Genomic DNA, 26,934 nt, shown 5'->3' with positions numbered 1-26,934 from the left:
AGTTACTTAGTAATTTTATTTGCTACGAGTTGCCTGAAGGCAATCGGTTCAACGCTATACCACGATGGCGTCTGTAAATTAGTCCCTGGATTATCAAGACCCTCACTCCAGATTTCTATACATAGTAAAACCATTTACAAAGAAATAAAAACATTCTTAATAAGTTAATACCAGTTGAACATTACTGGTATTCTGGTAGTGGCCTAGTGGCTTCAGCGTGCGACTCTCATTCCTGAGGTCGTAGGTTCGATCCCCAGCTATACACCAATGAACTTAATGTATATGATGTGTTAAACATTTGCTCGATCGGTGAAAGAGAACATCGTGAGGAAATCGGCATGCCTTAGACCCAAAAGTCGACGGCGTGTGTCAGGCACAGAAGGCTGATCACCTACTTGCCTATTTGATTGACAAATCATGAAACGGATACAGAAATCTCAGGCCCAGACCTAAATAGGTTGTAGCGCCATTGATTTATTTATTTGTTATATATATAAATTATATATTTGTATTGTATATTGTATTTGTATTGTATTTGTATTGTAATTATATATTTGTATTTATATTGTATATTTCGTTAATTAATTCGTATAATAACATATAACATAAAATATATGACTTATTCATAAGATGTTTCATCAGTTTCAAAGTACAGTAAACGTAACTGAACACCTCAGTACTGTAGATTTAAGACCAAATTTAATTTGAGCAAGATTAATCAAAGTCATCCGAAACCCCTAACATCTAAATAAATCTCGGTGATATGGCCAGTAATAAATCTGCTCAATTTGCCCGCCGCGTCTGGGGACAGACCACAAATGGTGTCGAGCTTACTTATATGTAAGATAGGACAATGACCTCATCTTTTATTTTAGGACTAAACCTATATCGAGTATTTTTTTTTCTTATTTCCTATTTTTACAGTAACTTAATACTACAATAGAAAACTTTTTAATACAAAAATGAAACTTAAAACCTAACCTAATACTCGTAGTATAAACGAAATAAGAAAACATAAAACCTAAACCTGTTTATAACTCATTATAAATAATGCAACTCTTGTGAATTCAGCCGGTGTGCAACTAAATATATCCGTCTCACGTGCAATTAAATTCAGGGTGCGCAAGACACGCGTAAATGGCGCTTCTTTGAGTAAATTTGTACGCACTCAAGGCACTGCCGCTTGCGACCGCTTACCACGCGGCACGCCGATTGTGATTATTTGACACACGCTGCACGCAGCTCCAGTCTCGCCAACAACTCCAATTGTTGGAAGCAAACTGTTTCCTACAAAATGTAACTCTCTATTTGCCCTAACTTGTTGAACAATTGCGTTTAATATCATTACACATAAAAAATATATATATTACGCTACGTTAAATTAACATAATCGTAATTAATATTTTATCATACGGTTAAATTGCTTTTATTTTTACTTAGAGGTGTTCTTTATATAAAAATAAAACTATTACTCATTAAATAGCCTATACTTCCGCCTGCCAACTGACTCTTGTCAGGCGGTTATGTCGCAGGTAAACCATGTCCTTTTTTCTTTTTATATATAAACAACTTTCTTTGAATTCCATTTTACGATAGTTATAACGGAATCTCATGGCAAATAAGGAAATAAAAAATTGTTGTGGGCAATACTGGGGAAGTTGGATTAAATGATCTTGATACTGTTTAATTTTTATTTATGTCTATAGTATTAATGAACAAGAAATATTTTACATTGAAAACAATATTTCTCGCTTGAGATCGAAGTGGTTTTTTCGACATTTTTACAAAAACAACAAATTTCAAGAAGATAATCACAAAATCACAGCAGCGGTTGACAGATCCCGCGACACTCATATATTGTTTTAACGGATGTCACTTGACATTGTTATATGAAAATTTTATTTTTGTTTTATGCTGTGAGATTCCGGTAAACAAAGCGTGAAAAATACTAGACGATTGGTAAATTAATTGGAATAAAATTTAAGCTATATAAGTGTCAAAGAAAACACACAGAGAGTAAATCTAAGATAAGTCAATATCCAATATCACTTGTTGCTACAATAAGTCCCGCCCACGTGACGTCATTACAGCTCATTTAAATTTCATAAGCGCGCGATCGTACCGATTTACATAATAGATACCTTTAGTGATTGCGAATTGTTCTCGTTTAGCCATTTTGCTAATTATCACTCTATTGGAAATATTTGTATACAAATGGTTTCATTATCACGTATTAAAAACCTCAGTTATGTTTTGTATTTACATGAAAAATGCGCTGTTTTAACTAAAGTACACATTCGGAGAGAAAGAGAGGAAAGAGTACTTTAATAAAAGTAAAATTACAGTGATTTAGTTTCATAAATAGGAGGAATGTTTGTATGGGAATGTGTCCTGGCCTCAAAATACACAAGAAATTCACCAGGTAGCAATTTTTCTGATCAAGTATCAAACTCAATTGAAAGCACAGGGATCGTTTAAAATATTCTTTACTTATTTTATCTTCATTAGCAGAAGTATTAAATATACATTTCTTTTTAGAACTATTCACAGTTGCTCATACAATAATTATTATAATTTTAACTTGACTTACAGAATGTAATTTTCACTGTATAACATCGTTAAATCTAAAATAATGAATAGCTGTATAGTTAATGGCTGGTAAGTACCAATGAACTGCATATGCACTATATCCTGAATTCTAAAGCTACCTAAAGGTCTAGTCAGACATTCGTTCCATAGACAATAGTTATGGAATATAGAGTGTGCTTAGGTCTGCAAACACTTTAATACCTCTTTCGTTAGCCAACTTCCATAGAGATTAAACAGGCCCTTATGTAAACGTTAAAAAGTTATTTAGAAAATATATTACACAATCATATACAATAATATTTACAAACTCATAATTTCCGACACGCTTTAATTAATAATAGGCAATATATCCAACACACATACAGTATTTACAATTTTCTTAACCTACATAGTAATAACAATAATAATTAAAAGTTAACAAATAGAAAATTTAAACAAATCTTTAAAGTTTGGTCAGTTAATAATTAGCTCCTATTCTAATAATATTCACATTAAGTATGGTATCTTGTAACCCCTGACTGCACCAGTAGATTTCAAATATAAATGTTTCCCGTCCATACTTCGTACCATATGGATTATCATACCTCAATATAATAAATATAATAAGATCAGTGTTGGCCTAGTAGCTCCAGCGTGCGACTCTCATTCCAGAGGTCTTAGGTTCGATCCCCTGCTGTTCATCAATGGACTCTCGTACGTTGAAGGAAATAACATGAGGAAACAGGCATGCATTTAGACCCAAAAAGTCCCCGGTATGGGTTAAACACAAAAGGTTGATCACCTATTTACCTATTATAAATTATTACGAAACAGATAGAGAAGTCTGAGGCCCAGACCTAAATGGTTGTAGCACCATTGTTATATATGCTATCTTCGACTATGTATTTGCGCGTTGTTCCCACGGGAATGTAAGTGCGTGCTCATATTTCACGATGCCTATTACTGATAGAGGACAAATCTTTGTTTTTCTTTATTATTATTATTAATTAACTATTAATTACTTAAAGATGTGATGTGGAACATGGTGTAATAGTTGCAGCTCCTTACAAACATTTTGTGAAAAAAAAAACTTGGCGATTAAAAAGAGTGGCGGAGATTTTATTGCCAGTTCTTCTTTTCCATTCTATGCCCTTAATTTGAGAGCTGGCAGTAAATTTAAAATTAGAAGCATTTAGCATTTAATGTGTATTTCTTTATTGACGTTCATAAGTGTAAATTGTGTTACCTAAATAAATAAATGGTTTTGTATTTCATCATAGACATATTCAACTAGAATTAAACCTGTCAGTCTATTCATAGCTGTCATAACTATCGGCTGACAGATACATGCCATGCATAGAACAACCAAAACCGCTCATTACTAAACGATAATGTACATTTCATTAACCAACGAATCATACTGATTATCGATAAAGCCAACAGATTTAGAGCGTCAGTTTGACGGACTAGTTTAATCCTCTTTCCAAATTTATAATCTATGGTATCTCATTGGTACTCTATTGTATATTAAGCTTATGTTATGGATAGATTGTAAGCTTCATTTTATGGATAAGAGGATGTTGTTGTATGCGACCAATTTTCCGGCATTTAAGTTGAATAAAAACTTTTTTAAATGTCTGTTTAAAATGTCTATGGTGAAGTTTAAAGAAGTATAGTATGTTGTGTAGTAGTATTTAATAGTCAAATAACTTAATTCTACACTTAACTGGACATATTTTATCATAATTTAGTAAGTAAAAAAAGTAACTACCAATTTACTTGTCAGTTTTCTCGGTAAAATCCTAGAAGAGATGAACTTCGGATCAAACGTGGATTACCTAAATTCAAAATATAATTTCGAACAGTATCGTTTGTAAATGTAAAATTAAAAGCATTTAGCATTTAATAAGTATTTTTTTATTGACGTTCATAAGTGTACTTTATGTTACCTAAATGATTTTGACTTTAACTTTATGTAATAATAATAATCAATGGCGCTACAACCTTTTTATTTCTGGACCTCAGATTTCTGTATCTGTTTCATGATCTATAGGCAAGTAGGTGATCAGCCTTCTGTGCCTGACGCACGCCGTCGACTTTTTTGAGTCTAAGGCAAGCCGGTTTCCTCACGATGTTTTCCTTCACCGTACGAGCGAATATTAAATGCGCACATAGAAATAAAGTCTATTGGTTCGATCCTACGACCTCAGGGATGAGAGTCGCACGCTGAAACCACTAGACCAACACTACTCTGCTTTGACTTTATGCAGGCAGAAAAAAATAAATTTATTTTTCTTTTTCTTAAAAACTCTGGATAAAAATAGGCTTATAGTCTTTTAATAACTAACGATATAATAATATGCTACAAGTAATACGATTTGTTTGTGAGTTTATTTAAGGTATTACCATTATTCCATGAACAACGGAATCTTCAGAGTTCCGACACACACGACATTCGCATCTGTCCAGCCAGACTTAACCGCAGGAAATTGAATCCCATTCTAGTTACAGATAACAATGGACATAAACAGAACTTGTTCACAAATAACAGTCTTTATGGATGCTTTTTCCTTTTTAAGTTCGCAATGCTTTACTTATAAAGCAAATTGAACGTGAAAATATTAACTAATTCAAATCAGATCTCAATAAATTGTTCTTCTTATATTAAGTCTTTTTAATTTAATTTAATTATTAAATCTAAGATTATTCTTAATGAAGGTAAGGGTAATTCTTAATAAGACGCCGATTTATAAAATTAACAAACAGATGACATGATTAACTAGTGTTATTTATATTTTATTCTATAATATTTGATAGATTCATTAATGTCTTTGAAACATTATAGCTTACTGCCAGTTCTTCTCTTCCGTTCTACGCCCTTGATTTGAGAACTGGCAGAAAATGTAAAATTAGAAGCGTTTAATATGTATTTATTTATTGACGTTCATAAGTGTAATTTGTGTTACCTTAGTGAATAAATGATTTTTAATTTGAATTAACTACAATTTAAAATTGATATCTAAAAAGTCTATTGATATAAAATAAGCGTCAACAAATCACGATTCGCCCTGTCATGAAATACAGTATTCGATAATTTATTAAGAGATTGCTTGACTGTGACCTTTTCTCTCGGAGTGTTTAATCAATTTTTAAAGTTTTCTTTTTCAATACACTTGTTTTTTATCCGTGTATACTATACAAGTAATCAATACGCGTCTGGTTTATTCGCTTGCGGTTAATTTTGCTGTACACAAAAGTAAATATTGACGCAACGTGATCGTTACTCTGAACACGGGAAAACTATTTGGTATATAAATATGAAGCAAAGTCAAAGCTGTGTTATTTTTCAATTATCTCTGATCTCGAACGTTCGATCGTTTAATATGTATTTATTGCATAGTGATCTGCTGAAACATTCAAGGCTTTATAACAAAACCGTTTTTATTTTAAGATTGTATATAATTGCATTTTATTTTCATAAAAATACCACTCAAATAATAAATGGCCATCACCGAACTCGCTCTGGTTAACGACGACTAATAGAGGCAGTTAAATTCTTTAGTTAAATAGTTTAATAATCCTGATTTAGTTTATTTAAGGCTGATCATTTATAGATTAAAAGACTTACTTCACAGAAACATCCGGTTATTCATACAATGAATACATTCACTAAAATGTATGCAACAAAACTGGTATTATTATAATATATAGTTTTATAAGATAGTTTGTAAAAAAAATGTAATTAGTCCGTTTCAAGATCGTGCGATACTAGTAGGTGCGATTTTAACGATTAAAATATAATATTATTTATATAAGAAGTTAAAAAAAAACAAATTTTAACTTTTTAACGGTACTTAATTGGTGCTTCGTTATAGTAAAGTTGATTGTGATCATTTCCTAAGCCAATAAACACAATGTTCCTAATAATATAATAATGCATAATATAGTTATATTTAAAAATAATAAATATAAATTTGTTTATTCATTATAAACAATGCATAAAATATATTTTTTAAATGAAATTTATCTGATTTAATTTACTAACTACTTATAATTTGTATTTACAATTTTCTTAGCCTACAAAGTAATAATAAAAATTATTAAAAAGAAAATTAAACGATTCTAAAAAGTTTGGTCCCTGTGGCAGTGTACCTTTAACGCTGGCAGCATTTCCTCGCTGTATTGCGATTCTTGTTCGTTGAGCGAGGAAAGTACCAGCTCTGGGGCCACCGGTATTATCTACCAGGCGCCAACTTAAATCTTTAATTAGCGAGTGTGCACTTGAACCATACGGCCCAAGACTCTACTCCAAAGGAAATAAAATCAAAATTGGAGACTCTTATATTTGTACCGTTTATTATTTTCTGCCTGTTTATTTATTTATTTTTGTTTTTTTTTAATTATAAATGTTTCAAACTGTTAACACCTTAATTTTTTTTAACAAAAGTATTACATGACGTGTTAGGTCTCATCCAAAGCAGTCCTTTAACCGCTTATTTAAAATTGCTCTGTGGGCTTTTAAATATATATTTAGGATATCAGCTTCTTATAGTATAATATATATATATAAGTATAGAAAAGGCAATCTCACACAGTCAAAACTTTGCCGAAATACCGGTAACTAGAATATGCAGTTTACACCCGCTTTTGAGTAAGCGGTTAGAACTTATTTGGTCGCTTGCATTCTCAGGCTTTGTATGTTAAGCTTGTCCACTTATAAAGCAAGAATTTTACCTTGCTTTAACAAACAACTGAAATTAGTTTGGCTTTTTACATTGGCAACTGTAATAAAGCTAAAAAATATTTTTCGTATCACATTTCAAAATGTACACTAGTTTTTATTGTAAACACATAATTGTCGTTTATAAAACTATTCTTACTAGTCCTCCTAAATATTATTACAATACGTAAAATGTATTACTATCATGTCACTATCAACTGTTTATATGACCACAGATCCTACTCTCCAACAACTCCACCAAATCACAACCACGAATTTTTGGCCTAAAACCAATTAAGGCCAAAAAATTCGTAAGTATTAACGTAAAAATAACAAAGCTTTATTTTATTCCATAAAAATACAAACACATATACGGCACAAGACATTAACAGTAAGTAATAAGATATAATGTTGTATCTTATTTGATATTTACTTATATATTAACATTAAATCATAATAAATTAATTATTATTTATTGACAAGATTACTACGTTACCGCTTTTTAGAATAAGGCTTTTCAGTAGCCTTAAGCACAACATTATGATAACTCATAAAGAGAGATAAAATCTCTTGGCACGTATCGAAATAGTAAACACAGAGCAAACAAAGTGAAAACTATCAGGTGGCTCCTCAACGGTTTTATCGCTGGCCCAGATTCAAACTAATAAATCTTTACTGGAACCGAGTAGTGAATTAAATTGACCAATGAAATTCCTGTTCACATATCGTGCTTCTTGAGTAATACAAATATAGTTTTGTTTAACCTATGACTTCATTTTTCATTGCTTTTTCGTCTGTCAAATGTCTCGCGTGAGATAAATATTCTTTTTATAGTTAAAATATTTCTCTTTGAAGTCGTTCATTAAAGTCAACAAGGTCATACTAGTGAAAGTACACGATTTCATAGGTTCAATGAAATTAATCGTTTACTAATCGGACATTTAACTTGGGGTGTTGCTCTGCCCTTACGGAATGAAAGAAAAAACTTTATTATACACAATAAATAGCATGTTTAGGTATCTAAGAAAATGCACTAGCACCCACATTAGGATTCCCTGTGTCGTGGGCATCTTGTCTCTTCATTTTGACATTTTGTACTTGACAATAATTTCTAAATTTATAATTAAACTGTTATTGCACAATAAGATTATTTTCCATTTCAGCATAGGACAGGTTGAGATGTTGTTTAAAATTGTTAGTGAATGTATGTAATATGAGTTTTTAAACGTTTAGGAAAGAATAGGATATATTTAATGGATGACTCTGAGAACAGATATGTCTTTAGTTCCCTCATACACTTATTTACAAAGTAGATAGAGAATCAGGAAGCAATAAAGCTGTGTATTTACGCTAGCTTGAAGCCAATAAAAGTGTATTTCGCTGCCAAACAACTGATTACCTACAAGTTATTTTATTTGGGCGATGGCACCAATCGAAATCAAACGTTGGTAGTTGGTAAATATTTGCACATTATTGAACAACAATTTTCAATTCTGCCTTTGTTGATACTCATCGACTAGTTGAAAGTGATTAATGGTATGTTTACGCATTATTATCATAAACTATGCCTAATTATTGTGAAATATTTAAATAAACGGCCAAGGTTCACATAATATTATTCAATTAATTTTTTATTATAACATAGTGTATATGTTATTGGCGGAAACCACGTTAGCCTAACGGCTTAGCGGATTCTTTTTATATGCGCAATTAACAGTAGCTCATACGATAAAGGAAAATATCATAGACCCAAAAATCGACGGCGTGTATGAGGCACAGAAGACTAATCATCATAACTATAAAACAGATACAAAAATGGTAGTACAATACCAAGGGTTGTAGCGCCACTGGTCATTTTGTTTTACATTTAAATAAAACTTTTTTAACGCATATAAACGCGAATCTAACAAGGATCCTTATAGTGTTGTAGCGCCACTAGATTATTATTTTTGTACATAGATGTTAGTTTAACACCGCATGTATGGTAGAACTTTACACAAACACATCAAATTAATAGTCTGTCTAGGATGTCTTTAGTTCAGCGACATCTACACATGAATAAAACAGCTTAATGTGGCAGTCCCTCGCTGACCACGTTTGCTCTCAACATGTTGAGTTATGTAAATGTTCTAATAAATTCGCGTTTATCCGTTTAAGAAGTTTTATTTAACTTTAGACTGTTTTAAAACATGAAACTGTTTAAATTTCATTACAAATGTGAATCAGTGAAGCGTATATATTCACAAGGGATTATCGGAAGTGCCTTTGTGACCGATAGTGCTGCATTGCTGAGCAAATTCATTTCGAGAGATTATTCCAATTATATTTCAATAGATCATTATTTCGAATGTTTTATGTTAGCAAAATTTAGATTCAAATTTCTTTAAGAAACTTAAGATAGACGTAACGCAGCATAGATTAAGTTATGTTTTTCTTCTTTTAAATTCACTAATAAAATTTCTAAGATAAGTTACTTGGGACATATGCTTCGGCACGAACGGTACCGACTTCTTCAAGTCATCATGCGCTGGCAGAAGGAGATGTCGTGGCTCCGCAATATCAAAGAATGGACGGGAGTGGCCAGCGTAAAACAGCTGATGCGCTTGGCGAAGAATAAGAAAAAAAAAGACGAGCTGACCGCCAACCTCCAGGCACTACAAGAAGAAGAAGAAGAATAAAATTTCTAATACAATCAGCCATTTCAGCCTTTGTTTGGGTCTGGATTCATATTATATAATATACTATTTAAAATTATAATAAAAATATCTTATCTTCGAGTACAAAAGATAATATTACATTAAGTTTATGACTTCTTCCGACGGAGTGAAGTCCTCCTCCAAATTCTTTCATTTATTAAGATGAGGTCTTCGCTTCTATTTTTCAATGTTTCCCCGCTATCCCTATTATTTTATCTTGCCAGGTTTCTGGTGGGCGTCCTATTTTTTTCGAAGTTCAAAGTACAATACGTTTAATATTAAAATCATTATTATGACCTAAACCCCAATAGGAGTTGCAGACACATTTAAACATCTGTTTCCTCGCCTCGACGTCTATTCTCAGAATGCGATACACTCCCATTGTTTGGTTTAGAATGCCGGTATCCTCACGCCGTTACCATCGTAAGCGGACGAAACAAAAGTTGTGAAGCAGTTTTTTGGAAATGTGTTTATAAATAGTCTCACACATTTTATGGATACTTCACATGAAAAGTTTTTGTGGATTTTCAGGTTTTATGAAATGTGTAAAAGGCACCGCAAACTTTAGGCTATAATGGATCATCACGCGATCGCGTGACTTATCCTATCTCTAGATAATATTTGCTGGGTTTGGTTATGAGTACCTACTTAAATTATGGTATTTACTTATTTGCACCGTTAGTCTATTACTAAGCGTGGGATTTTTTTAAATAACAGGAGGCTCACCTGATGTTAAGTGAGACTAGCTAGAGGACGAGCGTCCTCGCCCGCGGAAAAGAATTATTTGGTATATAGGCGTCATTGCAAGTCGCGCGCACAAGCCACTCACACACCACACTGCTTTGAAGCTATTGCATAGATTTTATCGCGGGCTTTAACGCAATAAAAAATAAAAAAATAATTATAATTGCATAAGTTGATAAAAAAATGCTATGCAATGGCTTTACCGCGGCAGTCCCCGAGTGCCACACGTTTATTTTTTTGTATGTCTTTATAAAACAGGAAGTAAATGGGCAGGTCACAATGTTTTAAGTGATACCGCTAATAGACACTCTTAATGCCAGAGGGCTCGCGAGTGCGTTGCCGGCCTTTTAAGAATTGGCTCGACGCTCTTTTGAAGGACCCTAAGTCGAATTTTTGCGGAAATACTTCAGTGGGCAGCTGGTTCCACATACGTGACAAAAACTGCTATAAGAAAGGCTCAGTTATGGAACGACGGACGTCGAGGTCATACGGTTGGTATTTAGTATTCTGCCTTGACGTCCGATGATAAATTCTACTGCAGATATTAATCGCCAAGAATCACGATTTCAGCGGTCGGAACCTTTTCGAGCAAAAAATCTGCAACCGTTTGGATGTGCTTTATTGTAAAGATTCTTCTTTTTATTATTTGCTGGATTATGTGCTCGTCTTACAGAAAGTAAAAATATGGTACTTACAATAAGAAGCAGTGAATGTGAATTAGGGTTTTCTGATATATATGATTTGGTCGCCGCCATTTTCATATGTGATCTATGTGCTTCTCCTAATTTTGTGGTTCAATAAAAGACCAATACTATACAATACTTGATTTCATATTAACTGACTATAATGTATGAACTGTTTTAGTACCAATAACCTATAGTGCCTTCCACAAGTGTATTCAATCACAAACTAACCCACATCTCAATAGATTGGCTATTGTTCAAACTCTGAAGGATATATTATTCTAAACTATGAATTCCACTCCAATCTATGTGAAGGGTCCCTAAACCCTTTGTTCGGAAACCGTTCGATAAAACTTGCCCTGAAAAGAATTTTCTAGAAGGCCCGATATCGAAAAAGCCGTAAAGCATTCGTTTTCCTAATCCAATCTTTAGTATAAAGGATATTGATAGATTTTGTTTGATAACAAAAACTAGTTTTACGTTAAAATCTGAATCAATAGTTACCTAAAAATTTGTCTATACAGGCTGTGAAACACTAAGTAAGTGAAATTTATACTTATTAAGCATGTGTTTATGTTTGTGTGTAATGATTTTACGTTCAATCGCAGCACGTGATCACTTAAATAGACATATTTAAAAACACACAATAATGTACAAAATGTGTCTGAGCGTTTATTACTAGAAGAGTTAGAGAGAGCGATAAGGCCGCCCGTTGCCTTTTGTAACCTGCTTTTGTAACTTTTGTAACCTGCTTTTTTAATTTTTTTTATGTTTATGTTTTTGATCAAGGTAAGTATAAATAAATAAATAAGAGTTTTATAATTGTAGTTTTAATATAGCGCTAACACAAATGTTGACAGGTCACGGTGGATTCTTATCGTATCTTCACAGATTTAGAGTAAGGCAAAATGCTACCTGTCCTTGTAAAAATACAGCTGACGAGACAGTATTATATGTTCTAACTGAATGTCCAATGTATGGCTACGATAGGTACAACACTAAGCAATTTATGGGAATGCACCTTACGTCTCTGTTACTGACAATTACACTTCGAAGAAATAATGTTGAACAAACGCTTAAGATCTTTCTAAAATTTGCTGTGAATATACAAAAAGTTGTTAACAGAAGCAAGTACGTTATCATACTAGTTACAAATGCGATTATGCTAATGATACTATCTAGACGCACGTAAGTTACTTAATATCTCCGTCGACAATATAATCGGGGAATTACGTTAAGAAAATATACAAGCAAATTTTAATAATTATAAAAAAAAATATTATACATAATAAAAACACAGTTTTTCGACAAAAAATTTAAATAGATTATTTTTATTTTTTTTATTTGGGCAACAAAATTAGGACTAATACACACATAACATTAAATGTTAATAGGCATTAAAGTATTTGCTTATATTATTGAAATCTAAGTGTTTCTCAAAGAATTTACTAAAAGATTTCAATTGTTCTACGAATTGAACAAAAATATAAAAACGAACTATAGCCAGAAACTACGATGAACTTCGTTTCCGGGTAGCCTCAAGGCAAAACCAAAGCATTTGAAAAAGTCTTTCAAAAATATTGGTCCATTATAGATCTTTATCAAAAGCACATCCGTTGCACTCAGGAAATTGTTCTCGCGTCTCTGAACTACATAAATAATGATATTGTAACGAGCGTGTGCATTTTTACAATGCTTAAGTTTAAACCACACGTTCGCTGTATGAATACTTCATTTTAAAATAATGGATTTTATATCCTAGCTTTGAGTGCCTGACTGAGCGTACGATTGAGTCTAGTTTTAGTATTTCAATATTTTTAATGGAAGCGGTTTTATTAGTTTGGTAATTTTAATTAAGTGTAGTTCACACGAAAGCTACTTGAATAGACCCTGGCAGACCAAGAGACCGTGACCGTGGCTCACCTTTGATATTAAGTGACAATATTCTTAAATATTTTGGTTGTAAATGGTTAGAAAGAACACGGCCATACTGGAGGAAGATGGAGGTCGACTGATTCCAGAATTGATTTATAAGATTGACATTGGGTTAATGGTTGGTGGACTCAGTTTTCGCACTAAGACTCTTACTAGGTCCGTTGTGTGTAAATCCTGACTGAGACAGCTCCTTCCAGAGGCACAGAAGTCTCATGGGCACTTCGCAGGCTTCATGGAGCGATGAAACAGCCTCTGCACATTGGGCTGTCTGTAGCACCTAGGACAAAAATGTGTTTATTAAGGGGACAGTGGCCGTAATTGTGCATATCATTGTTTTGAGATTAGTTCTGTTGAAGCTTAGAAATATCTTTGTCATTGGCGGGTAACTGCTGTCAGAGCCATTTTGGACTGTCTGCAGAAGATTGACCTTATAAAAAGCTTACGGTAATACAGTACGAGTCTCATGTATGGATGCCAATCCTAGCCTAGCAAAATCAATCAAAAACTTACGAGATGGGAAAAGGAAAAGAGGGCGTCAAATAAAGAGATGGGTGATCTGCCATAAGGATGGAGAAGACCAGGTCGTGAATGAGACGACTAGAAACAACGAGGGTAGGTGCGCTATAAGTAAATAAAAATAGTTCAAATGAGTGTTATCACGTGAAAATTATGTATCTATACGTAGAGTCATCGGCTGTTACGACTATCAGTTTTTACGTCCAAATATGAGTAGTCCCTTCGATGTCATTATAATAGATTTTGACTGTATTTGGTTAGACAATAAATGTTTCATTTAATTATTATTATTAGTAGTGACCCAGGATAAAATTATATTAAATATCCTCTTACAGCGGATTACGTGAGCTTGAAACCTGATTTTATGGAAAACCCACTAAGACTGATGGGCATCCCTTGAAAGTTTAATAAGGGTCTTAGATACAGGACGATTTTGGTAAAAATTATGCACATTACCGTCTAAAATATAATATCAAACTGTTATCTGTCTTCATAGGCAAACACCTTATGCATTTATTTATTTAGATAAGCTTTATTTGTGGCAAAAAAGATATTTACGTAGAACAAAATGGATTATTAACTATATTAAGCATATTTCTCGCCTTAATTAGATATTAATAATTATTATTAATTACATTGATTAGTAGTTCGTTATCTTAAATATGGATACAGTCCTAATTACGGTGAAACGTTTTGCTGCCTATTGTTCACAACATCAACCAAACGTATACATATATTTGTCAAACAAATCGAGATACATAGAAACAGTTGAAATACTAACAGGTTGACAATTAAATAATTAGTACATTTGAAAACATAAGAACAAACAATTACAATAGGTGTTGCATATCGACGAGCACCTTAAAGAATAAGTATAGTACTCTAGTAATTCTTAAAAAATTGTCAAAAAAATTGTAATATAATATTTGTGTGGGTCCAACCGTACTTCATAATTAAAATTCCTTCTACGAGTATATGCTACGTAAAACGCTACGAGATTGCTACGAAATATCCTTCTACGAACAACATGTTTGTCCCGAGAACGTCAATCTTATATAGTATTAAACAATTTCGCTTCAACAGTGTTACAAAATTTTATGGAAAGTGGTGTAATGTATTTACATTATATCACGCCAGTGTAATACAAAAAATGTAGTCATGAATGAGTTTAAAAAAATGTTTGTCACGAGTAAGTTTCAGTAGCGGTTGATGGAAGGATGTTCAAATAAATAAAATACTTTTAAGGCTTACTGATAACAGTGTTTAATCGTTTAAAACGGGGCCTATAAGGTCTATTACAGAAAATTAGGGGTAAAATCTAAGTGACACAGCTACTACCTATAGAGAATATAAGTGTAGTCGACCTATTATTATACATTTTCGGAAACAAGAATGTTGTTTTACAATTTATGAGTTTATGAAAAACTAAAGGACTCACTTATACCAAAACTGTCGTTTTACAATTTATTTGCTACAAGTATAAGATTTCGTTTACACTTTTTATTATTTACTAATATATATGTAACTTACTAACTAACGTTAGGTAACATAACTTACGCTGGATCAAATTATTATTAGTCATGTGAACTTTTACAATCTCAATCTTACTTGAAGCTAGTGAATTGGTCAACATACGTTTCGATACTGCCCAACTTCGATTTTGTCAAGCCTCGGAGTAATCGGATAAGGCAAAGTGTTGACGTAAACGCTAGAAGCAATACCAACCAGATTTGCCACTATTTCACACTGGTTTTCTAGGATTTAGTACTATTGATAAAATAGATTGAAACTTTTTCGAGGCTTTGGACAAACAAGTAACGTATACCAGTTTTATTTTACCTTTCAATTAATTTATATTTCCTTTTTTGAGGAGATTTATTTCCTAATTATATTATGTAGGTTAAAGCTCTGTGTAAAGTTGTCTATTTTGCATAGTTACCTGATATAAATATAACATAGCGAAAAGCTTGTTCTTATTTGTTTATTTACATCAAACTAATAGTCGAATTATTACCATCCTCCTTCGGGGGTTTTAATGTCAGTTTTCAATCTCATCTATGACATCTAGAGACTTAGCCCAAGACGCAGAACTTAACGGAACATAGCGTTTTCTGAATACCTGTTCTGGTTTACTCTTGAGATCAGTTTACAAGAAGACGGACAGTAATGGCTGTGCAATGGAACCTGCAACTTGGAGCAACAAATCGATTTAAAACTAACTCTCTCCAAACACTTGCCCGAAATTGGTCCAGTTAGATTCTAAAACACTGAAACAAAAGCGTCGGGTGGGACTCGCAAGACGACGTTCCAGACTTATCTGTGAATATTCGAAATATCATCGGAGATGTGCCTCATACCTGTTCGTGACGATTTAGAACTAAATAAGTATCTCTAAACGTAATAATCCTGGCCTACACGCATGTCAGTGAAACTTCTTTGACAAACTAATTTTTAACTCTTGTTCATATTTATACAAATCTAAAACTTTTGATTTCCGAGACTTAGGGGGAGGCAAAAAGGAAGATATGATAGTAATTTAAGTGTCATTAAAATATTAAAGGTGTCGAAAATTAATACAATAATAAATTTAATGTTTCTTCGATAATAAAAACACGTGGCATTTTAATGTACAGTTCGTCATTTGAGATTTCAATAAATTAATTATTTTGCATAAAATATAAAATATTAATATTTCATAAATTCTCTTTACAAAAGTTTAATTTAAAAAATATAATTTCTATAATGTTTCTATTCGCCTTTCTCACTCTGTCTCAATCGCTCTCTCCCTTTTCTTTGACAAAAACGCTGCACGTCTTCGTGACGTATTTTTAAAAATTACCCTAATGCGCCTAAAAAAGTTTCACTTTAAATATTTAAAAAAATCGTCAATATAGAAGATAACATAATTTCAACATATACCACCAATATACAACCAAAATCGCTATTAAGAATATAACACGTTTAGTATCGATATTATCTGTATTTCATATAATACGGTCCACTGCGAATACTTCCGCACTACCAGCAAAAAGCAATTTCCTGTCGTCAGTGCCAATGTGGTGTGACGTCATGTTATCGGTCCCAGTATGGCGTGAATCAATAAATAGGGATATTTACGACCTAGACACAATTAGTGAGTGTTAGAATAGCGACTACTGTACCCTTGCTTCCATTTACGAAAGAAAATAATAGTGAAGACATTTAGGAATATATAGTTAGTTTCGAAACTAGAAGAAAAGAATACATTCCTTTTCTCTTATCTAGATTTTAATTATTTCAAAAAGTTCAATTTGTAATTCTTGCGAAATAAAAGATAGTTTATTATTTTATGTTCCTGAATTGTATAATAATTTTATTGTTTTTGTTGTTGTCCTCTAGTCTGAATAGAACAATGAGATATATTTCTACGCCTGTTTTAAAAATCAGAATAATAATTTTAAATTATTGTGAAAATTAGGCTTTTACTGAACCCATACTTCGGATAATCAACACAAAAGATACAATTGATATATTCTCAAATACGTTCCCATATTTAAATTTACGAAAAATTAATACAGTACAGCGTTTCGTTCCACACAAAATACTAATCAGCAGCTTATACATAGATTAAAATATTGTGGCTTTTGTGCTGTCGACGATTCATCGAAATATTGATATTATCATTGCTAATTAATGTCTGCACTCCATTTGCAGCGTTTATAAATCAATTCATCATGACATTATTAACACAAAGTTATTTAATGCTTAAAATTGTATGTGTTTGTAAGTTAAAAATAACTTAAACCGAGGATTCTAAGTTATGCAGCTTCTTTTAATTGGCTCGTCTTCAAACATGTTTTCGTTTTAATATATTATTATGTCAGCGAAAAACTTTATCATCTAATAAAACTTAACGCAGTACAAAAACGACACTAGTTTGCAATTGTATGTAAAAACTCTTTAAAAGAAAACCACAACTAATAGATTTTTTTTTTAAATTTCTCTTTAAAAAAGGTAAACTTAAGTATGAGAATTAATGTACTCGTATACTATGCGGTGTCATAATACCTATGATAGTTACGGGAAATTGAAAATTAAAAAAAAAAGTATACAAATTATTCCTTCAAACTATATTTATATTAGCAGTTATTCATTGTTGATCTTCATAATTTAAATATATTTTAATTTTTCGAAAAAGACTTGTCTACTTAAAAAGCTAATTCGGTAAGCACCCCTGTTCCATAATAAATTAAAAGTAAAGAAAAACTGGCAACTCAAAGCCTACTAAGTTCTTGATCGCGAACACCTGCTGGGTGTTGGATTTATTTTCATACAAATATTTCATACCTTTATTCAGTTAAAGACGCAATGCGACAAACGTGCTCAGAGTTTAGGCTGTCCAGGCCAAAATATGCGTGTCACATTGTCTGATTATGAAAATAGCCACCTTGCGCCACTATATTTCAAATATTACCTAGGCTAAAATGTTCGTATTTTTTACGTAAAGTTCTAAATAATAAATCGTTTATTTGCAAAGATACATTCAGATTGATTAATTATATAAAACCGCACAATCAGCCATATAATAGGAATACCGATGTCAAATTAATTATCATAATAATAACGGTTATTTTATTTATAATTGTTGTCAAAACCTATGGTCTAAATACTCTCCCATGCTAGGAGCAAGACACATTAAAATTGTTTTATAAATAAGAAAAATTATTTGCTAAGTTAGGATTTAAGCCTACAAACCCTTCATAACAGCTGAGTTATAAACTGTGTTTTATATAAATATTATTTTTACATTTTTTTTCAGTAAACTACATTTATTATGCCAAATGATCTCTGAACCAGAACACTAATTTGCATTAACCAACCCCGACTAGAATACACGTGGATCTTTAGTGTGATCTTATTCTGAATGTTACCCACGTAGCATCCAGACGTTAAACCGAAGTATAAGAACTGAATCAGTTAGGTGAATCTGATCGAAGTATCGGTGGTATTTAGTATTCATGGTAGATATCCGAGGCTACGCACGTTCACCGCACTCCAGAAAGTGTCGCGCCCGAAAATTTCTGAAACAGTGTGAATATGTAATTGAGTTACGGACATTTGTTATGATATTATGAAGGCCAAACGTATGTAACAACACGTGAATAAAATAACACAGTTCTAAACTTGATTTCACGCTAAATCAAGTATAATATATTGAAGTATATTTTTTTTATATCTATGACTTTATATTCTACATAAAATAAAATTACACTTCTTCATTGTTTTCATACCTGAATGTCGTGTCTTAAAAAGCTCTAACCGATACGTCGACTTTTCAGTGCATTACATTCTACATAATGAAGGCGAAATAACATTAAATGTTAATAAATAAACGAAACGAAATATCAGATATGGTATTTGTGATAAGTGCCAACAGCACTATGAAATGTAGGTGAGAATACTGCGAATGGCCAACTTGCATAATTTTACCAACTAAGCCGGAATATGAGCGAAATTCCGGGAAAATCTCAGCGTGCAACATTAATCATTATTATCTTAGTGTGTGCTATATGTGTAATTCCAACAATAAATTTTATATGAAATAAATTTGGGCTGATCAATTTAAAAAAAAGCAATATTAAGGGCCTATCTGATACCTAATCCACTGTTTTTCTATTATTTTTTGTTTAACAATAGGCAAAAAATATAAGCAGTAATAAGCAGAATCTAAAACTGGAAGTGCAATGTTTTTATATTTTGTATATTAAAAAAAAGATAGCTTGTAACGTATACTGTAGATATATATATGTAGATACGTATATATGTGGTGATCTTTAATAAATAAATAAATGCATTAACTCCAATTTGTAATTGTATCGTATATTTTGTGTTTGTATGTTATGTCTCACTATAAACGCACTAAAAAGGCAGATCCGTGATGATTGGCACGGAGCTGTCAAAAGGGTCAAGATCATGACAAATTACCACTCTGCTAAATTACCGCACTGATTGGAAGATCTTAGTCAATACATTTTCTCTTACTGTAAACTGTACTCTTTAAAACAATAGTTGTTCTTTAAAATATTTTGGCCCAACAAAGTGTTGTTTTGATTCAATTTACATTATGAAAGAATAAATCTACTGTCCAAAGCAAACATTCAAATGAGACAGCCCGTCACCCCTTGCGAATTGTGACGTGATTTGAATAATAAATATTTGTTTTTATACAAATTATACGTTTATATAGAAGTTTCAAATCTCTCATTGTTTTGATTTATGTGTACTCTTTGAAATGTATAATCATAATCTTCTATTCGTCTAATAGACCAAATTACTATACTAATATGTAAATTTTTTCTTGCCATGCCATGACCATAAACAACGCTTTTGTAATAAATATTCAAAACTCGGTCCATATAAAACTATTCGTTACACCTGAGCAAAACTAGCAAATTGGATAGACAAAAGGAGCAAAGATACGTGGAATGCCAAAATAAAGAAAAATTTGGTAAAACCCCACATTCCTTCGTACGGCCTTCATTAAACAGGTGGGCCTTTACATTGGGAATGCAATAAATTTCTCGTTATCAGCCCTCACTGTTGGGGAAAGGGAACGAATCGGCTGCCAGCAATTAGTTGAAATACCAATTAAAACGAATTCGTCGTGAAAACCGTAACTTTTCAAAGGAGTCGACACATTTTGGCAAAATAATAGGTACTAAGCTCCTTCGAGCATTTAGTTATTTTATTTTAATGGGTTTGATTTAATTTATGAAGCAATTTTCCGTATTTATTGGGGTACGTTGTTCGATAGATTTTTTTTACACGAATACTTCTAAGAAGGAAATTCTAATTTGAAGGTTTCCATTAAATATAAGTTTCAAATTAGAGATTATATCTAAAGAAACATACCCATTCTTACATGAGCTTTACTTTTAAGCCATAAATTTTTTGTGATAAAAAATTTTAGTTCCCGGATTTCCCCGCTTCCCAGCCGGCTACTGGTTTCGGCTATATGAAACTTTTTTTATGTAGTTTTGAATTATTATACATTTGCTAAAGACAGTAGATATGAAGTGTTACTTACACTTCTCTAATAATAAAAATACGCATTATCGTACGTTTTACGGCCTATAGTAGAATGGCGCACCGTAATATGCGTTAATTTGTTTCGATATTTTGAGTTAAAAATAGCCAGTAATTTGTTTACAAAGCTCGACTGAATAAAGACATAAATAGTTTTACAACAGCTGTCACCAAAACATAGGTTTTTGCTTTCCTAATTGACTAATTATTGTTTTCGATTTATTGTAATTTAAAAGTTTTTTTTTTTCAAAACCAGCCAGTGTTATCTGTTTATGTATAGACAACATTACCAAATAGGTTTTTATCGATATACCATACTGTAACACTTCCGCGTATCGAAAGATGAAGAAAAAATCTTGGAATTGTAATATTACGAGTATAATACTCTCTATTTTCCTCTTTTGTGTGTTATTGATTTACTAGTTCACAAATCTATTATAAATAATAATGCAGTATGCTGACAAGCGGATCTGTGGTTAACCAACGATAATTATAGCGCGTTAATTACAAAAGTATTGTTAGTTTGCTATTTAAAATTATTAAAACCTACTGAAATTTATGATATTGATAAAAATTGATTAATTTTAACTTATTTTTTTTTTATTTTTTTTAATAATATATATAATAATATAAATAATAATATATTTAATAATATATAATATAGCCCACGAACAAAGGCTCCACTTACACGTGGATACTGAGGCTATTCAACTTCTTGACACCACGGACCTAGTGAAAATACTGAAAAGAAAAAACCATTTGATGTAGTGAATTAGCATGAGTTCACGTTAGTCTTAAGTGCTAAACCGTGGTAAGTGGATAAAATATAGTCCACAAGAGTAATGTGTCTTCCCATTAATAGACTGTAAGTAGTGTTATTGGACACTTTCTTATGTTAAATATCCTGTTTAGTAAATAAAGTTAGTTTTAAATTACTTATTAGTCTTACGTTAGTCTAGATCGTAATGTTAAATTATGTCTTTGTGCAGAGACAATAAATTTATTTAAAAAAATTATGGTATCTATTCACTATATGTATATATGCTATAATCTACTATAATCTGATTAGGGGACCTACCATAGTCGCAAACTTCTTATTAGTTTGCATGTGTATACAAAATTATACCTTATAATATTTTAATGATTGAACAAAACGAAATCATATTTTAAGTATGTATGTTACACGGTTCTATTATGTTCTATACAAAATATCGAAACAAAAAAGGAGAATAGATATCCTGCTCTATGCCTAACAACAATACGAAGTTCGCAAGTTATACCGAAGTTATAGTGCGTTTTCCAATTACAGCACTAGAGCGCATTTTGCGGCATAATGCTCAACGTCGAGTGTTCCAACTACAGCAACGCTTCGCACAATTGAGCACTCTCAAAACGAATGCTCTCGCGAGCTTCTCGCAAACAATACCAACACAGTGACAGAAAATTGACCAGTATTTTTCTTTAAGTTGGCATTTATCGAAATTTTCGTTAGTAAATATTATTTATTGTTGAAAAATTTGTAAGGCTTTCGTTTCGTCGTAGATTTTGAAAATAATTAAAGTTATTTCAAACTGCTAAAACAAAAATATTAGTATGGATGATACATAGTTACTTTTTTTATATTCCACATTTAAAATATGAATACAATTTTATTTTAAAATTCGGATCTGTAAACAAATTTATTTTACAGGATTATACTTTAGAAAAAATTGAAATGGTTTTGAAAAAGTATATAATTTTTTAGAAATCATTGAAAAATATTACTGAAAACGTAAATGATGTAAACTTCTTACATGAAACTAAATATTTTACTGTTTTAATTTAGCTTGTTAAAACCTTATATTCTTTAAAGGTTTTCTATTATTTCAATAAAAAAAATGTTAATTAAATAATTTGATGATTAAAATAAGCGTAAAAAGTTTTCAACGAATTATTATTGTTTACCACATTATTTATACATTAATGAGGTTGCTAACTCAATTCATACAAATTCAACATTTTTTTTACAACACTGACTTAGCGCACTCTGCTGATGCATTTGAAAACTAATTCACGTTCCAATTAAGCTTCAGCATTATGCGGCATTGTGCGGCACTGAGTCGCAAAATGCTCTGTAATTGGAAAACGCACATAGTAGCCGGTAATTTGCGCATACTGTCAGTGAATAAAAGTTTGCTTGAATACTTCTTAGTTAAATATAATATATAGTTCAGAAGCTTGTTCTGCTTTCTTTTGTTAATATTTTATATTGCCTGCTATCGTATTACTGCCAATTTGTCCATATGTAGCCTCTCTCCAAGTTTAAGTTTTCCACTTGGCAGGGTGTAACGATTTTTGGGCAATTAGGAAATAGTGAAAGTAAAACTAAATTTATAGATACATAATAAAATTAAACTTCCCCACTGGTGCCGCAATGCAAGATTTGGTTCGACGTCCCGTATAAATAGCAAAGGAGTTCCACTCCTTGCCCCATTCCATCTTCCCTCCGCAGTATGATATGGGTTCGTTCAAGCGGCGGTTGAACAGGCATATCCTGGACATATACATAATACTTAATATTTCAAAATACTGCTTAAACAAAATCAGAGTCTTCCCGCCTTTCAAATACTTTCTCACATCTTCTTTGGTGAGGTGGAAAATATTAATATCCTCATAATTGATGTCATAGTTGGATAAAACCCGGAACATTGGTGAATTATGCAGGTAACTCGAGTCCTTACGAGGCACATGGAACAAAAACTATTAAACTTAGCTTAAGGTACTCAAGTCATAAATTATAGAAGTTCAGAGGCCTTTTATCATAATTGTGTCATTACCATCAATTTGATCGCAATATACGTCGAATAAACAGAAATTGTGTCTTACAACCCCATTGTTCATTTCTATTGTTAAGATATAAAGCATCCTTCATCCATAAAACAGCAACCGTATCTAAGCATAGAGGAACGCTTTCATCTCAATGCTTTTAAGACGTCACTCGTGATTTTTACGACTCCCATAAAGATGTTTCCAATAAAATAGTTTCTCTTATATATGTTACGATACGAGATAAAAAGACCTTTCCTTTCTCAAGTCTTCAATAAATAGCATATAATAAAGCCAATCGTTTTTAAAACTGTCACTCTGACTACGTGAGTTTTCCCATGAAAACAATCGTTAGTTAAATTTCAATAGTTAAGCAATTAAAAATAGACATAGATAATCTGTTTGCATTTATAGATTAAACATCTTTGTCGTTGAGCGACTCTCTTTTATTTACGATTAAAAACACGATTATGCTTATTAAACTCATGTTCCTACAATCAAATAAATTCTGATTTCAGATTCAGAATTTGAAGACTTAGGTGAGCAGCTCCCGCGGTATCGGCCTGACTCCATCGCAGCTTTGCGGCGGCTGACAAGGTTCACAGAACCAGAGCTGAAGAGACTCTATCGAGGGTTCAAAGCAGAATGCCCAACCGGTGTCGTCCGAGAAGAAACCTTCAAACTTATATATTCCCAGTTCTTTCCACAAGGAGGTAAGTTCTACTAAAACATACGAATAAATTATATAATAGGTTTGACACCGAAGGAATTAATATACTGATCATTTAAATTCCTCTCAAAAATCTAGGTTCAAGGTTACCAGTTTGACTTTACCAAAATCGTACTTTCAGACAACAAATGTCACAAAAAACCACCATGTTTCATCACAGAACACTAAATTTCACTCGTATTATCTCGACGTCCGTCGTTCCACAACTCAGCGTTTTTAGGCAGTTTTTGCCAATAGCAAAGAGCGTACCAATTCTTAAAAGCCGGGCAACGCTCTTGTAATCCCTCAGGCAATGTGAGTGTCTTTGGGCGGTGGTATCGCTTAACATCAGGTGAGCCTCCGACCGTTTGTCCCTTGTTACATAAAAAAACCTCAAACAGCTTCAAGTGTGCACACAAATTGTCCAGTGTCCTGGGAAGTACACAAAATCTATCTCCAAATCGATGGAGCAATATTTGACCGCTCACACTTTGATCTTTTTATTAAATGCGCCATCTAGTTTTGAGTGTAAGAAACGTTCACACATCAGGCCAATCTGTCACTGCATTTAATTATTGTTTCTTACGCTTGGGAAAACAAAAATCAACTTATATCCTGGTAATTGGTATATTTTAGTTTTGAATCGCAATAAATAAAGAATTACAAAAATACCAATTGTTTTATTTATTCCTAAAGGTGACAAACCTATTTAGGTACATTTTAATTCTGTATTGGATTTTGAACCCCCCAGGCATCACCTACCCCCTTACGCCATACCCCATCACTTTACAAAACCGCTGGAGGTTAAGTTAACACTGTGTACGCATAGTGAACTCTACGTTAATAAATGCGAAAAGTTGTTTGCGTAATAATCATTTAATCAACCGATTTGGGTGAGCTTTGAATTGATAACGAAGAGCGCTTTGAAAATTACATTATTCAAATTAACTAGTATCGAACTCAATTGAAGTATTGAATATGTTGTATGAAGGCATATTTGTACAGACATTTAAAATAGTAGATAAAAACATAACCTACAATTGTCTGATTTTATCTCGTATCTGGTGAATTGTTAAAAAATTGCGCCTGTTAAAAATTATTAGGCTCCTGCTGTAAATATTTTTACCTTTTTACAAGGCGCAGCATGTCTACACTATTTGATTAGGAAAGAAAGAAATTTAATTAATTCGGTAATATAACATATAAAAAACAAAGACCTTATTTCTAAAAACAATAATTTATTATTTAGTTATGCCAAAAATATTCACACAATTATCCTTGGGGACTCCTTGAGAAGTATAAGTGTTAGGGCACATAATATTATGCGGCCTCTTGATTGTGGCATAGGTGATAAAATGTAAAAAAAAAAACAAATATACTACATTATGCATTCATAAAAGCAATATTTCAGTAAGCAATATTGTAACATAAGACTCACATTGACATACAATTTGAGATGATTTTTTCAGGTTTAATCCTTATTTTACTGACATTTTTACAATTATATTGTATTTTTTTTTAATCTAGTTAGTAGAAATTAAATTAATAGAATTTTTATCAAATAAGCAGCGGAATATTTCGAAATTGGAATCAAATTTGTAAACAACTTATTCATTCGCCATGTCATTTTGTAAAAAGTATAACAATATCAAAGCAGATGCAAAAAGGCGTCTCCTACCCTATGCCTCATACGGGCACACATATAACAATATTATGGACAATCATAAAGAATACGACATACAAGAATGAAGCCATTCGCGCAATTATAAAATAATTATTATTAATAAGAAGAATCTTGAGAAAAAAATAGGGTAGTTAGAAAGTTTACCTATATTCGTTATCTAAGAAAACCTCGAAATAATAAATTAATTTAAGTTGGATATAGTATAAAATATATATAATTATCAAAAACCCTTTTTATCGGTGTGCAGGTTTAGCCTACTGGTAGTGAGTTCGATTCTTGGTATCTATAGAAAAAATATCATTTACGCACAAATTCATAATGTTCCCCAGTCTAATTACTACATATTGAGTACCAGAGGTTGAAGAATACAAAAATTAACTATTTTAATTTTACCTATTACCTACCTAGAGTCTAGAACTATTAGTCCATGCAAAAGAATATCAGAAAATAAAAAACCGATTATATTATATCGATAGAGCACAGACAAGCTCTACAGAATCGATAAATAGCACAACACTGACCTCTACGTGGCAAGAGTGATGGCACATCACTACCAAAGGCGTCAATTTTTAAATATTATGTTGGCATAACTTCTTTAGGATACGGAAGTTCAACAATAATCTCTTATTAATTCATACTCTTAAAAGTTTAATTTGTTAAATTAATTCATATATCAAAACATCTAGAAATATAATATTTTAAACTATTCAATAAATTAATTGAAACAAATTAAAATTTAAAAAATATGAGTATCTAATCGCGTTGTTAAAATACAACAAAATTACGCAGTGTTAATAAAATATTATGCG

At 32.0% G+C, this 26,934-nt stretch overlaps 1 protein-coding gene across 1 annotated transcript in view; it reads left to right on the top strand.

Moving 5' to 3' along the window:
- The window catches only part of LOC125052325 (Kv channel-interacting protein 4-like), a gene marked incomplete at its 5' end in the record, with an annotated part of 101,107 nt that overhangs the window by 67,928 nt on the left and 6,245 nt on the right, over positions 1 to 26,934 (top strand). The window contains one exon of the mRNA XM_047653093.1: positions 24,251 to 24,445. Coding sequence (XP_047509049.1) covers positions 24,251 to 24,445 — 195 coding nt within the window. The remainder of the gene's footprint in view (positions 1 to 24,250; positions 24,446 to 26,934) is intronic.

The sequence above is a fragment of the Pieris napi genome, chromosome 9, assembly GCF_905475465.1.
Source record: "Pieris napi chromosome 9, ilPieNapi1.2, whole genome shotgun sequence".
Lineage (NCBI taxonomy): Eukaryota > Metazoa > Arthropoda > Insecta > Lepidoptera > Pieridae > Pieris > Pieris napi.
The sequence above is the reverse complement of the archived record's forward strand: the minus strand, read 5'-3'. Positions and strand labels throughout refer to the sequence as shown.